The following is a 13,338-nucleotide window of genomic DNA, read 5'->3' on the forward strand; positions in this document are numbered from 1 at the left end:
AGCAGCTCAGTGAGGACCAGCAGCAGCAGCAGCAGCAGTGGGAAAAGCAGGTGGGAGAAAAAGCTGGAAAAGGGGGAATGCCATCTCCTCTGTCAACACAGTAGATCCATGAGATGACTTCTGTCCACAGTGTAACATAGTTTACTTTATACAACATGCAATACTTGCACAATAACACAAATACATATTGCTGGCTGACTGCAAATAACTGAAACACAAACTGTTAGAACAGCAATTTATAAATCATTGCAAGCAATGCAATATAGTTACTTCAGAATTATATTTGAATAGCGCATTGACATTGGCAAGTCCATAGTTTCAGTAGAAAGAATGAGACTACATAACGTGTATACGATCCCAAAGAACATAAGCCCATATCTCCTCAAGCCATTCAATTCACTGTGACCAAAATGATTGCTAGACACAATCACAACGAAAAATAAGCAACAAGCCTACTGAAATTTCTGTTGTTTTTCAGTACAAATAAGACCTATCCCAGCACTTCCTGGGTTACTAGTCAATACAATATCTTGCATTCTTACAAGAACCTTACTTTTAACACGTGTGTAGGGATATAACAGGTTCTGAAAAAAAATCTCTTTTGGCCATCTCTGCATTAATTCTTGAAGTCCTCTTTTCTAACCTTTTATATACCAACCTTCCCACTTTATCCCCAAGTGAAAACCAAGCCAGTGTATTTCTCCTTGTGGAGAACACCACATATATCAGAATATTTACTCTCCCAAGTTTGGCCTCCATTTTTACGGCAGATTTGTGGTTTCCCTCCCCCCCCTTTTTTTTAAAGCAAATCCAGAGGAAGGCTAGATATTAGAAAAAGTGCACCAGCCTGTGTATTACAGCTTGCACATCTAGTTGGAAACAGATTTATTGCCTTCCACCTCACTTAGCGTATCTAAACACTCAAATTTGAAAGTGTAGCTTTTCATTATTTTAATTGCTTGATGGGTGGTTTTTCAAGATGCCAAAATTTACCACTCTTCCTGACTTCATTTTTTAAAAAAAGTTTGTTCAGAAACACTACATTTATTTGCCAAGATTGGACCATTTAGAGCTATATGTCTAATTCCAAAATTAGGGCTTTTTTATTAGGAGTTTTAATTGGTAAACATCATAAAATATAGGAGTACAGTCAGCTAGAAAGCTAACTAGTCAAGGAAGCATTTTCTCTTAACAAAAGAAGATATCCTCTTTTTTAAATTCCTTCCCTGCTGCCCTAAGAGCCATCTCCTTCAGCCAGCCAATCAAAGCAGAAAGGTGCTTCAAATATATCCTGCCCAACAAAGTTCTCACTGCGGTCCTCGTTGGTGGTCCGTCATATGGAATGGTTTTAATACTTGGAAGCATACCTTAAGTGTCAGAAAACAAGAATATTTTATTTCTGCAAAAAAGACTTCCACTACTACTAGCATTTGGGGGGGGGGGTGGAGAAGGAATGCCTTGTAGTAGATTAAAAGGTGAAAAGCCAAACAAACAAACAAAAAAACCCACAGAACCCAGGAAAGTAAACTACTCCTTATGGCAACATTCAACTCCTGTCTCAAAGTAGAGGGAAGGGCTATTTATTTATATATTTACTAAAAACTCATTCAGAATGATGGCACAGGGGCAATATTTTCAGTCTTGAATTTCTAATGGCAAATGAGGTCTTTGGCTATACATCAAAATCTATTTGGTACTAAGTTAGATTCAAATTATATTGACTCAATAGAAGTTTAAAAATGCAGTATGCAACATACTGATGTAAGACAGCTTCTAAATTCAGTTAATATATCCTTTTTTCCCCCCTTTACTATGATTATAGAAGAAAGTCCCTTATAGGGTAGATACTGCTGCCTCTATGCATGGAGGTATTTCTATGACTTCTGGATAGAAATGGTGCATTTTTTTTTTTTTTTTTTTTAGGAGAAAAATACCTATTAATTCAAAGCAAATACTTTTGAGGACTCCCACAAAGAAAGGTATATGTACAGCATTTTGTTATAGCTCCTGCATTGTTCAGCAAGCAATCTAGCCAAAGAATTTCACCTGCATATAATTCCTCAATATACACTTAGCAACTGAATATGCAAAAGGGTTAGTGCAATCCTGCACAAAAATGAGAGCATAGTCCTGCCAGATTAAACCAGAACAAAATGTACTATCTTGCATGTACAACATGAATCCATATGCAATTCTGTTGGGCTAGGACAGAGTACAGTGTGTTCCCGTTAATATTTACTTGTCTTCCATTTCGAACTGTAAGCTTGTCTTTTCAGATAGCAAATACTTTTGAATACTTAAGTAACAGCTAGTTCTATTTTACTGAGATTACTTACTAACAAAGGAATGAATGATCCTGATTAAACTGGCTCCCTGCTTGAAAAATATTACACAGAACAGCCAAAGAAAACCCCTTTGAAACATTCCTGTGTTTGGACGATGCAAGGAAACTAATCTTGGATCATGACGATGATGATGATGCTATATAAAAATAATACTCACTATCCCATCAAAACAGAGATTTTTCTTTTCGCCTAGGGGTGATGAACGGTGCTAAAGGGGAAGGGCACGCTGGGGGACATACAGGATCACTTGTGCTGTGAGAGTCTTGGCCTCCTGTTGGCTAGCTGAAAAGATGTAGGCTATGACCAGCTCTTATCTCACCTCTGCCCAAGTCTCAGGAGCCTCTCGTACTGTTCATTTATTTTCCTTCTCTCCATTACACAAATGGCAGTACGATTTTCTCAACTGATTGGCTTAGACTGATCTCCTGTCTTGGAGATCAAGAAAACTACTTGTGCGGGCCAAATGCACAAGGTTATTTCATTTTTCCAGGTTCCTTTTCAACTGAATTAATTTAACTTAGGAATTAACCACCCCAGGACTCTGCAGGAATGACCAAGAGCAAAAGCACCTATTTTGGTGTTCAGAGAAAGAGGAGACATGAAGAGTCCATCAGCCAGGACCCCTTTGCGGGGAAGCAGTGAGGGTAGCAAGTGAACTGCTGAAATTAAAATGGATCAAGGTGTACAAGGAGAAGCTACTCCACATTTGGATTAAGCAGCAACCTTTCTGTACTGATTCTACTTAAATGTTGGATACATCACATAATTAAAGTGGCCATGCAACTTACATCCATTCCTCTCTCTTTATTCACCTGTATATCACAATCACAGCTAACTGCTACACTTGTCCCCTTCTTAAACATTAAGAGCAAGTATAAGATACCCTGTACCATAACCGGTACTTGTTTCATAAATGTAAGGGGAGTTATAAAAATGTATTCGTCAGTAACACAACCGACAGTCCAGTCACATAATCATGGAGCAAACTACATAGACTGTGTATATTAGTGTTCATGCTTTTACATACACTAGTATACAAAATTCAAGGAGTCTGCTGGTGAAGGAGTTTCATCCTCCACTTCAAGACATCCTTTTATTCACAATAATTCCTTCTATTCATCCTTCTCTTTCATGTAATGTAAAAGAGAAAAATGAAATAAGGGAAAAGAGAAAATCCAAGAGTTTTGGCTTAGCTTGGACATATGATAAATTTGAGAGTTCGGTACAAATATATCAACAAAAGCATAAGTAAATTGTAACTGCATATTATTATAATTCTATGATTAATGTCCTAGACAATTAAGAATTTCCCAATTTGTTGAAGAATTCTTGGTTTACTCCCAGTAAGGTAATTAGAGATATATACCGATTCCTATCTGCATTCAAATCATTTATTTTAATAAATAACTCCTGTAGGACTGAATTTCCTTTCAAGAGAAACCATCATTAACACACTTGCCTTTATTTTCAACTTTGATGGTTTTAGTACCCTTCTGAGTTCCAAAAATTCAAACTTACTTTCATACTACTCATTCTAAATATCTGGGAAGAGCTAGCTTCAAAGATGAGTCACTACTGCGAAAGAACAAAAGCTGACTGTATCCAGGATCTGATTCAGATCCCAATGAAATTAATGGACATCTTTCCATCAGCTGCAATTGGGCTTAGAACAGGCTTCTATATAGATCTATGGTGGTGTTTTTGAAGAGTTTTTGGAGGGTTTGTTTTGCTTTCAATCAGCTATGCTATTCACATATGACAAAATTGATTCAAAGACTCAGACTGTGCCTCAATTATATATGATTTATTGTTTTCTTCTCTCAGAACTGCTCCATTTAATGGAAACTATTCTGATCAAAAGTGAATAGCCTTTATAAGATTTTTCTATGACTGTCATTAAACTCAGCCTGAGTTGCAGCTGCATTTTACTGTTCCATATGTTATTGCTTTCCCAGGTGTTTAGTCCAGGGGACATCTTATCTGAGTACCTTTTCTATAGATGAGTTAAGAGCCTCTAGGGTAACAAAAGTATGAATTACCATAAACATTTAAAGTGTATTCAAACAAATAATTTCTAGCTCAGCATGCTTTCTAATCGCTCTCTCCCTTCTCTCTTTTGTCTTTCTAAACAGATCCTCTGTCAAAACCCCTCTTCCCCCCCCCCTTTTTTTTAAAAAAAAAAAAATAGCTGATGAGTAAAATGTTTTTCCTCATAGCTGCTACTGCAAGGAGCTCATCTTTTGAAATAAAGCTGCCAATCACTTGAGAACACCATACCTTGTAACTAGAGCGCAAGATTTGCTCTGCTCTCACTTTTACACAGTTTGTTTCCTGACAATTTCCCTCCTCTTACAGCAAGAAGTGTCCTGTATGTGTCTATGAATGTAATTCAGACAGTTTTGATGTGGAGTTCAACCGGCTTCTGGAACACATTGTGTTATGAGTAAATTTCCACAGCATGCCACACATTTCCTAGGTATACTTCAGATCTTTTGCCAAGATTAACAGCATTTCTTTTATGGTGCTTTCTTTACATTTATATCTATATTCCATGTTTAACATGGTGTTTCTATGGTCTGAAGAAAGCATTACAGATATTTAACTCTAAAATACATTATTTGTTGCTTTCTAAGCAGTCTGCTTCATCCATTATTACACTTCATGTCTGTTTCTTTTTAATTCACTCAATCTTCCTTCTGAACTCTTCACGCATTAATGAAGTTTGCTAAACTTTACACAAGCTGGGAAATACCAGACATCTGCCTTAATATTAATTTATATCCCTGAAATAAGACTACTCAGGACAGTACAACAATTCACAGAAAGGATAGCAATCTCTATTTAATTCTACATATTATACAGTACTAGCTATAAAAAACACTATTAACATACCATTAAAGCACTGTTTCTTTCATCAGTTCCATAGAACATTTTGGTCTATTATTTCTACACTTAATTGTTTTGTTTTTGCATAATACGTGATCATTCAACTTGCTGTGTTTTTGGTAAACCTTCAAAAGATAACAACCAATTTGTTTCTTATTTTGATTTACAGGACTCTTCTATATCTGAGTTGCATGAATGAGATAACGTTCTACCGTTTTCACGTACGGCATACTGACCTGGTCATCGTAACGGTAAGTGAGGAATTGTTCCCCTGTTGTATCCTCAAGGAAACTCCCCTGCGGAGAAAGCGCAAACTCGGGCAAGAAGTATGCACCTTGGGACTGCTCTGCTCTTGTCTGTAAGAGATTCAGAAAGGTCACACTGTAGCTTCTACAAACACAAATAAAAAATTTTAAAGTCTGCATGCATATACTCACGGTGATTAGACATGCGCATGTCTACAATACTAAGTACTGCAATACAGTATGTGCTACATTTTTAGGTATAACATTTTGGGGTTGCACGGGAGGGGAGTACTTTTTCCCCCTGATGTCTTTCATGAGAATATACCTAATGCTCACAGAGGTCAAAAAATAAATGAGATGCATCAATAGCAGAATAATCTATTAAACACAAAGATGCTATCTCTGGCTTATCAACTACCTCCCCAGAAAGATAATAACCTTTCAGAGAAAAAATAAAACAAGGCTTGAACTGTACAAGTTACAGCTGAGACATTTCACAGTGAGTCAGTTTAATAAATGGAGTTCAGTTAAACTATGTTTCTTACATTTTGACACTCATATTTTTACAGGAAATTTAACAGTTGCCATCAACCAGCTTCCAGACCGTTAGCTAAAACTGTACCAAATACAGGTATGTAATCTCTATGGTGGATAACTAGAGATTTCCAGAACAATCCAGACAACTCAACCAGTCTGTAGTGGGAGAGGAAAGAGGCAGGACCTTCTTCGGGCCCTCTCTTCTGCAGGAGTTCGCTCTCTGACAGTCACAGCATTTGCGAGATGGCCCGGAGAGGCTTCCTGTGCTCGTGCTTGCTCTCTTCTGCAGTGCAGAAGCTGCCAGCTTCTCAGGCTGTAAACATCATCATTTGTGACAAGCATTGAATTCACATGCTTGTTTTAAATCAAGCAATCTTCATATAAACTAGACGTTTCTTGCAAAGGACATGTCCAGACCAGGGTAAAAAGTGACATTTTAGCATGCAAGACTGCACAAGATTTTGAAGAGGACTTTTTCCATCAGGTCTCCTTAAGATTAACTCACATTCACATCATGTTATCACAACATTTCTTACAAAGCCTATTATTCCAGTGGTCTCGTTTGTACACTGTAGCCAAACTTTATTTATGCAGAACTAAATCATGAGATGTGAAGAATAAATCTACATTTGATAACAATAATTTCCACATAAAGTAACCAAGAGAGGGCCGCAGTTATGCTTCACGCCGACCCCGAGCTGGCTGCAGCTGATGCAAGCCCTGACACGTTAAGTACAACTCGGACACAAAATTGGCTGACATCATCTGGCATTTTTCCCCACTGGTTTCAATGGGCTATCGATAGATCCAACATGAGGGAATATGGGAATGATGTAATCCAATGATTTCAGCATAGGACTAAGAGAAGAGATACATGTACTAAATCTCCAGTGGCCTGGGTTAAAGTACTTAATATTTCTACCTCAGTTTCCCCAGATGTAAAACCTAATTACAACATCACTGCAGCTATATTAATCATGTATTATAAAAAGTTTAGTTTATATTTGTAAAATACTTTGGAGAAAAGAATAGTGCTAAGTACTAGCAATTTATAATAATATTTTGGAAAGAGCTGCTGAACTCAAGAACAGAAGAGTATCCAAATTATTCCACCACGCTTTTTAGAAAGATGTATATATCACACTGCTGCTTAATTTCCCATAAACAAATTTGCCAGAAGGATACGCAGTGATCAACTTACTTGTGCTTCTCATCTTTGTAAGGTAAATATTTAAAATAGAAAGTTTTTGAACATTCATCAGTATTACACTTTGAATATAAGAGATGTCAACATTTGAAACTGAAATAATTAATAAATATGACAAGAAAAACTAGGCATTTCTCTCTCTCTCTCTCACACACACACACACACACTCAATTTTAGTATCAAAAATTAATGAGCAGCTAGCCACTGGAGAAGCTAGAGAATACTTGCTACACTGCATGCAAGCAAAATCTGGCTTCAAAGTAGAGAAGATTTCAATGGTGAGGGTGAACGTTTTATAAAGTTACACAGGGGATTATAACAGAAATTCACCTGCTAACTGCCAGTAGGTACTGCTACCTACCCCATATAACTAAACTAAGAGAGAAACGCAGCAAGTTTCTTCATGAAAAATAAAAATCTAAGAATGCGCTATGAGTTGTCACAGTAAGCCAATGCTGAAGCCAAGTAGCAAGCTGATTAAAAAAAAAAAATCAAAATTCTCAGAGAACTCAACTTTTGTAATCAAAAAAGCAGAAAACAAAAAAGCACATTTTTTCCCATCTAGATATAGGTACCTTCAACTGAGTTTCTTACTACCTGAACATCGCCAATGCACTTTCATTCAGACGTTCTACCGAGCACAAAACGGACTGTTTCCATTTAGTCCACTTTATTCCCCAATGAGGAGTCTATCGACATACCTTGTGAGGCTGTTACATTACTATAGGCACTTTTGCTTAAATGCAAGTGAAATTTCAACAGCCTGTATGTTTATTGTGTGTTTGGGATCATCTCTGAATGGCTTAGCTATTCCAATATAAATTCATGTTTTAAACTACAGTTAAAGACTGCAAGTGCAAGTTTCAGAAAACTAAATTTCATGCTTGCATTTCAAGTCTGTTTACGGCCAGTTTAATAGTAATAGCTTCAAGTTAAACAGGACAAATTGCAATACATTTAAGATGTACAACAAACATTTTAAACCAGCTTTCATGATGTTTTTAAGAGTGTGAAGAAAATAGAAGGTGATAATGTAGCTCAACCAGATATGATAATAAATCACTGCATAAAACCCATCAAGATTAAATTTTAGATAGCAAGAAAGTGTGCACTACTGTACTGACTAGAATATATTCACAAGTTGGAAACAAATTGGTATTTGAAAACTTTACCAGGTATCAGGTAATCAAAACAAACTTATTAGTTAGAAACTGAAAAAAGTGGACAAAGGTCTTCCACGCTACACAGTTCTACCCAGGTGAACATGGAGAAATACCCTGATAAGACAGCAACTTATTTAGGCTCTGGGAACTGTAGAAATGGCACTGCTCCTACTGAAACACTTGTATCGTGAGCACAGCTTTGATCTCAGCTCATGATTTTTTTCCCCTTCACTCATCACTCACCATCTGAGTGCTTAAAGATTAAATCACCCTTCCACTTTCAATGGCAGAGGACAAAACAAATACCTTATATCCAAGGCTTCCGTTTTTTAGATCTCCCTCCACGTCTACAAGAGAATAAATGAGACTAACATCATTTTCACTGCTGCCCCGTTTCATCACTGTGTATACTACTCCGAATAGAAACATCTACTCCATTAAGTTGCTAGATTTAGGGATTTTTTTTCTTTTTATTTTATTATTCAGAGTGAGAGAGGAATGATTACTGAGTGTTTCCCAGCCAGCGTTGACATTACCAAGTAGCACAGTCCAATAAGACTGAATCCGCAGACCAAATCAGTTGATGCTGAGGACCAAATGGCCACAACATGTGTTTTGAGGAGAGAGGCTTATTTTCTGCTAGCTCCGTAGGACGAACATTTATGAGCAGTTGAAGAGCGTGAGGTGCACTGCTGGGGCACATCTTCTGGTTTAGTTTCATCCAGAAGGAACCCTTTTAGTGCACTCCAAAATCACCACACAATCACTGACTTTTTCCCACGATGCCCAAAATTTGTATTTACTATTTCCATCCAACTAACTCATAGTTATCACATGAAAGCAATCCCTAAAAGGCAGAGGTTCCCTGTAAGTAAAATATTACAAGTATTAATCCATTATTCTTTCCAAGGTAAAGATTAAGAATTTCACCCAAGGATTTAAACTATTATAATTTCAAATAAATTTTTAAAAAATGTAGTTTAGTCTATAACTCTTGGGGATCATTTGATACAAAGGCTATTACAAAGTCAACTGACTGTCATAACAACATGCCACTATTCTATTTAACCATAGCCACCAGGAAACTGGAAAGTAATAGTTCTGTATCTATATATAAACAACAGTAGCTTTAGAAATTGAGCTTTCTGCTAAGCCTGAGTTGTAAAGGTCAAAAAGATGAGAAAACAGACGCAATGTCTCAGAAATGACTTGAACATAATTAGAACTAAAATACTAATCTTGCATGTAGAATAGAAAAAAAAATTAATTTTAGAGTAAGTTTCTAGGTGCCAAAAGCCACATTAAGAGAAAAGTGAATTATGTACTTCTATGCATTTTTTCCTTTATGTGAATCAGCATTATCTAAACTCAAATCGGTCATTCCCTAAGTCTGCACACTTGCTAAAAATAGAGAGCATAAACAGAACAAGACAAACTGTTTCATGTAATGGGGCAAAAAAAAAAAACAAAACAAAGTGATCTATTTTAAATGCCAAAGGTGACAAGATACCAGTCTTCTTGAAACTGCTTCAATACCTCATTAAAAAGGGGGGAAAAGACTAAAGATAAAGGTCCAGTCACCTAAAGCTTTATAGTTAGGCATAACTGCATTAACTTTCCCAAGGTAAACTCTATAACAAAAAAAAAAAAAAAAAAAACCAAAAAAAACAGCCCAAGTGAAGACAGTTAGCTTCCTAAAGTTTTGTGGCTCTTCTCATAATTCTTGTTAGAAAGGGAAAAATGGGTATTGTCTTGAGCATTAGTTTCCACAATATCCATTCCAGGGGGGAGGAAAAAAAAAAAAAAAGAAAAAAGAAAAAAGAAAGAAAAGGAGAGAGAGAGAGAGAGAGGCAGAAAAGAAAGAAAACTTTATCTACATTCTTAATGACTTGTAAAATGGCTTGTCAGGTTGATAGGCATGGCAAGTACAATCATACAGCAAAATGTGTGTCTTCCAATTTAATTGTTCAAGTTGAGTATCTCCCAGGGTCCTAAGCTCCTGTAACATAGGAGAAGGAATAGACCAACTAAGTAGCAGTTCAAATTAATGCATTTTCAAGGACTCTAACACAAAAAAAATGTTAGAGTTTATCACTGCAGTCTCAAAGCACGTGAAGTAGTGAGTTACCAGATAAACAAAGTTGCATTAACAGTTCTGAACTTCAAATACTGCCAGAGCAATGTTGATGAATAAATATCTAATAAGACTCAGATTAGCTTTTCTCTTGGCCAAGATTTACAAAAACAACTTGCTAACTCTAGATGCTCGAAACATTTAAAGACCCTGTAAAGGAACTAACTTTCCACAGAAGCTGCCAACAACTCAGCATTTCTGGAAACCAAGCCAATTATTAAAAATATGAATTAATATTAAACTAAGAGGCCAACATTTTAAACTAAAATATAAACATCTTTTTTTTCCTAAAAAGAAAAGGCACTCAAAGGATACTTGCTAAGCAGCTGAACTGATGAAAGCCAAACCCTTCTTAATAAAAGAACTCCCAAAAATCTGAACATTTTTTTTCAGGTTTTCAGCAGGGATGTCAGAAGGGACACGACAACACAACCTTAAAGGCTGAACCAAAAGCTCCTCCAGAGACAGAGCTCCAGGATATGACTAAGATGAGGATTGATTTCACCTTAGTGCTTCCTCTGTGTTAGGTCGGAAGTTTGCCTTTACCTTCTGATTTAAGCCCAAATCTGATGATTTTTCTTTTCACTACATCTCATGCTAGACCTGTTTACATCAGAAAGAAGCAAGGAAGGCTTTGGAAAACATGCCTGTAACTTGAAGGGCCATATGAAGATAAGCAAAAGACAATTCAGAAGTTTTTCATACAAACTACTTGTAAGATAAGGGAAGAAGCTGCTAGCAACTCAAAGTTACAAATAAGTTGGAAGTTCAGCTACAGGTGAAGTAACATCTACTGTTTAGAACTGATTCTAAGCTATTCCTACATCCATATTCACAGCTGCAAAAAAGCAGTTGCCTACATAACCTCTGCTGCTCAAACTGAGCCCATCTGTGTGCAAGGAGCCATTCCACTCATTTGACTGTGCATAAGATCACGTCAGCAAACACAGAAGATCGTACTCAGTCTAAACCCTTTTTTTTCCCCATGCTATAGTTTTGCACAACTTAAAGCCAACACTGAACGCAAGAAGGATAATGGAGATAATTTTGTTTTTAAATTTAGGGTGCTATTTTTCAGTCTTTTTAGAAGGCTATTTCTACAAAAATGTCTCTTGATTAAATATAAATACATTTTCTTTGGCATAACTTAGGCTGCAGACTGAGATCAACACATTTTGAACAATTTTTTTCTATGCCTTCTAAAATTTATACTGGTGATTAAGCTTTTGGATATTTATCAACTACTACTTATGTTTTCTCTCACTATGGTTTGGCTAAGAGATTAAACTTTTCACTGAAAGCCTGCAGTAGTATTTAGCCAAAATCTTTTCGTTTAAAAATCCAGCTCGAGTATCAACTCTGCTTCATATTTCCATAAGAAATATGAACCCTAGAATTTTCCTTCCTTTGGTGAAGCTGCTTCTAAACTCTGCTAGGCAGACTCTTGACGTCTTTCTGAAGGATTGCTCTGATGTGCCTAGTACTTGCTTTTAAATGATCTGCACTAGCAGACCGAGTTGCTCCCAGTGACACCAGTGGCAAAGTTCCCAGTGCCTCCCTTCTTACAGAACCAGGGCCTGAATACAAACGCATCTGCCACAGAACGATATTCCATGCAATATATTGCTAACTACAACTGTGAATGACACTAGTTATTCAGAGCTCTTTAGCTTTGCATAAATAAGAGCCATGGTGAAAAACAGCACTTTTAGAAGAAATGATCCTGGAGAGATTCACCTTCACTCATTGTCAGAAAGCTTGTGACTGCGCATCAGATCCTGCTTTCAAAATATGCGATGCCCAATCATTTCCCGAGTCTTCAATTTAGCCTGGGGGGAATGGGCACAACAATGTTTATAGCCAATGCAAAGGCAATTTTATACTATATGGACAAAACATACTATAAAACTTGGGTATTACTATTACCATTGAGACTATTTTCACTTTTGAAAAAGTGTCCAAACAACCAATTCTGAAGAAGAAGAGAACAGACTTGCAAAGTCTGCAAACTTCCCTCGATTCCCTGCCACCGTGGTGAGAAGACTTGTATTCCCAGCACACTGCGATTGCTACTTTCTGGCTCCTTACAGATGCGGAGAACGGCACTAAGCATGCTGGCAGTGTCGGCGTGACAGCAGCAGGGCAGGGGAGGCTGCAGGGCTGCCAGCACAGCAAGGAGGGACGCCCCCGACATAAGGCCTGACATTCAGAAAAGCGATGAAGGAAAAGGAGTTCGTCCTCAGACCTGTATCTACTATACCTACAGCTTGACTGCTCTCCTATCATATTTTTCCTGTTTCGTTCTACAGAAGGGATGTTTTATATGAATATCTTCAACATTTTTTCTTAAAGTACAGACTTATTGTAATGTGACTTACTAAGAACAGTTTGAATGGCAAAAACAAATCCCACCAGCACACTCTGGGACTTCCTCCCATCCAAATACTGAAGTTTTACCAAAAATCTCATGATGCAATGCACCTCTACTCTTGAGATGCTGGAAGGGAGGGAGTATCTTTTTTAAAATCTAGAATTGAGACAGAAAATGATACTTCATTAAAAAAATTGTAAGTAGTCTTGCAAGCAAGACAAACATAAGTAACTGAAGTCTTCTAAAAAGATTTTTATCTCTTCTTTCACCATCTGTTCGACTCTATTCCAGATAAAACTCACCTTTTATTATTCATTTAGTAAGCTAATAATTGGCAGAAGTCTTGGCAGACTCAAGTCCTTTCAGCATTACATGAGCATGTTCTCATGGAACTCAGTACCTACCTCACATTTGCTGAAGGCTTCTAAGGATCCTTATGGTCTCCATATT

At 37.0% G+C, this 13,338-nt stretch overlaps 1 protein-coding gene across 6 annotated transcripts in view; it reads right to left on the bottom strand.

The window, feature by feature from the left end:
- Positions 1-13,338, bottom strand: part of ADAMTSL3 (ADAMTS like 3) — a 193,237-nt gene that overhangs the window by 156,953 nt on the left and 22,946 nt on the right. For all 6 annotated transcript variants that reach the window (XM_062583673.1, XM_062583670.1, XM_062583671.1 and 3 more), the window contains exon 3: positions 5,468-5,587. In XM_062583673.1, the coding sequence (XP_062439657.1) occupies positions 5,468-5,587 (120 nt within the window). The remainder of the gene's footprint in view (positions 1-5,467; positions 5,588-13,338) is intronic.

The sequence above is a fragment of the Rhea pennata genome, chromosome 10, assembly GCF_028389875.1.
Source record: "Rhea pennata isolate bPtePen1 chromosome 10, bPtePen1.pri, whole genome shotgun sequence".
NCBI lineage: Eukaryota > Metazoa > Chordata > Aves > Rheiformes > Rheidae > Rhea > Rhea pennata.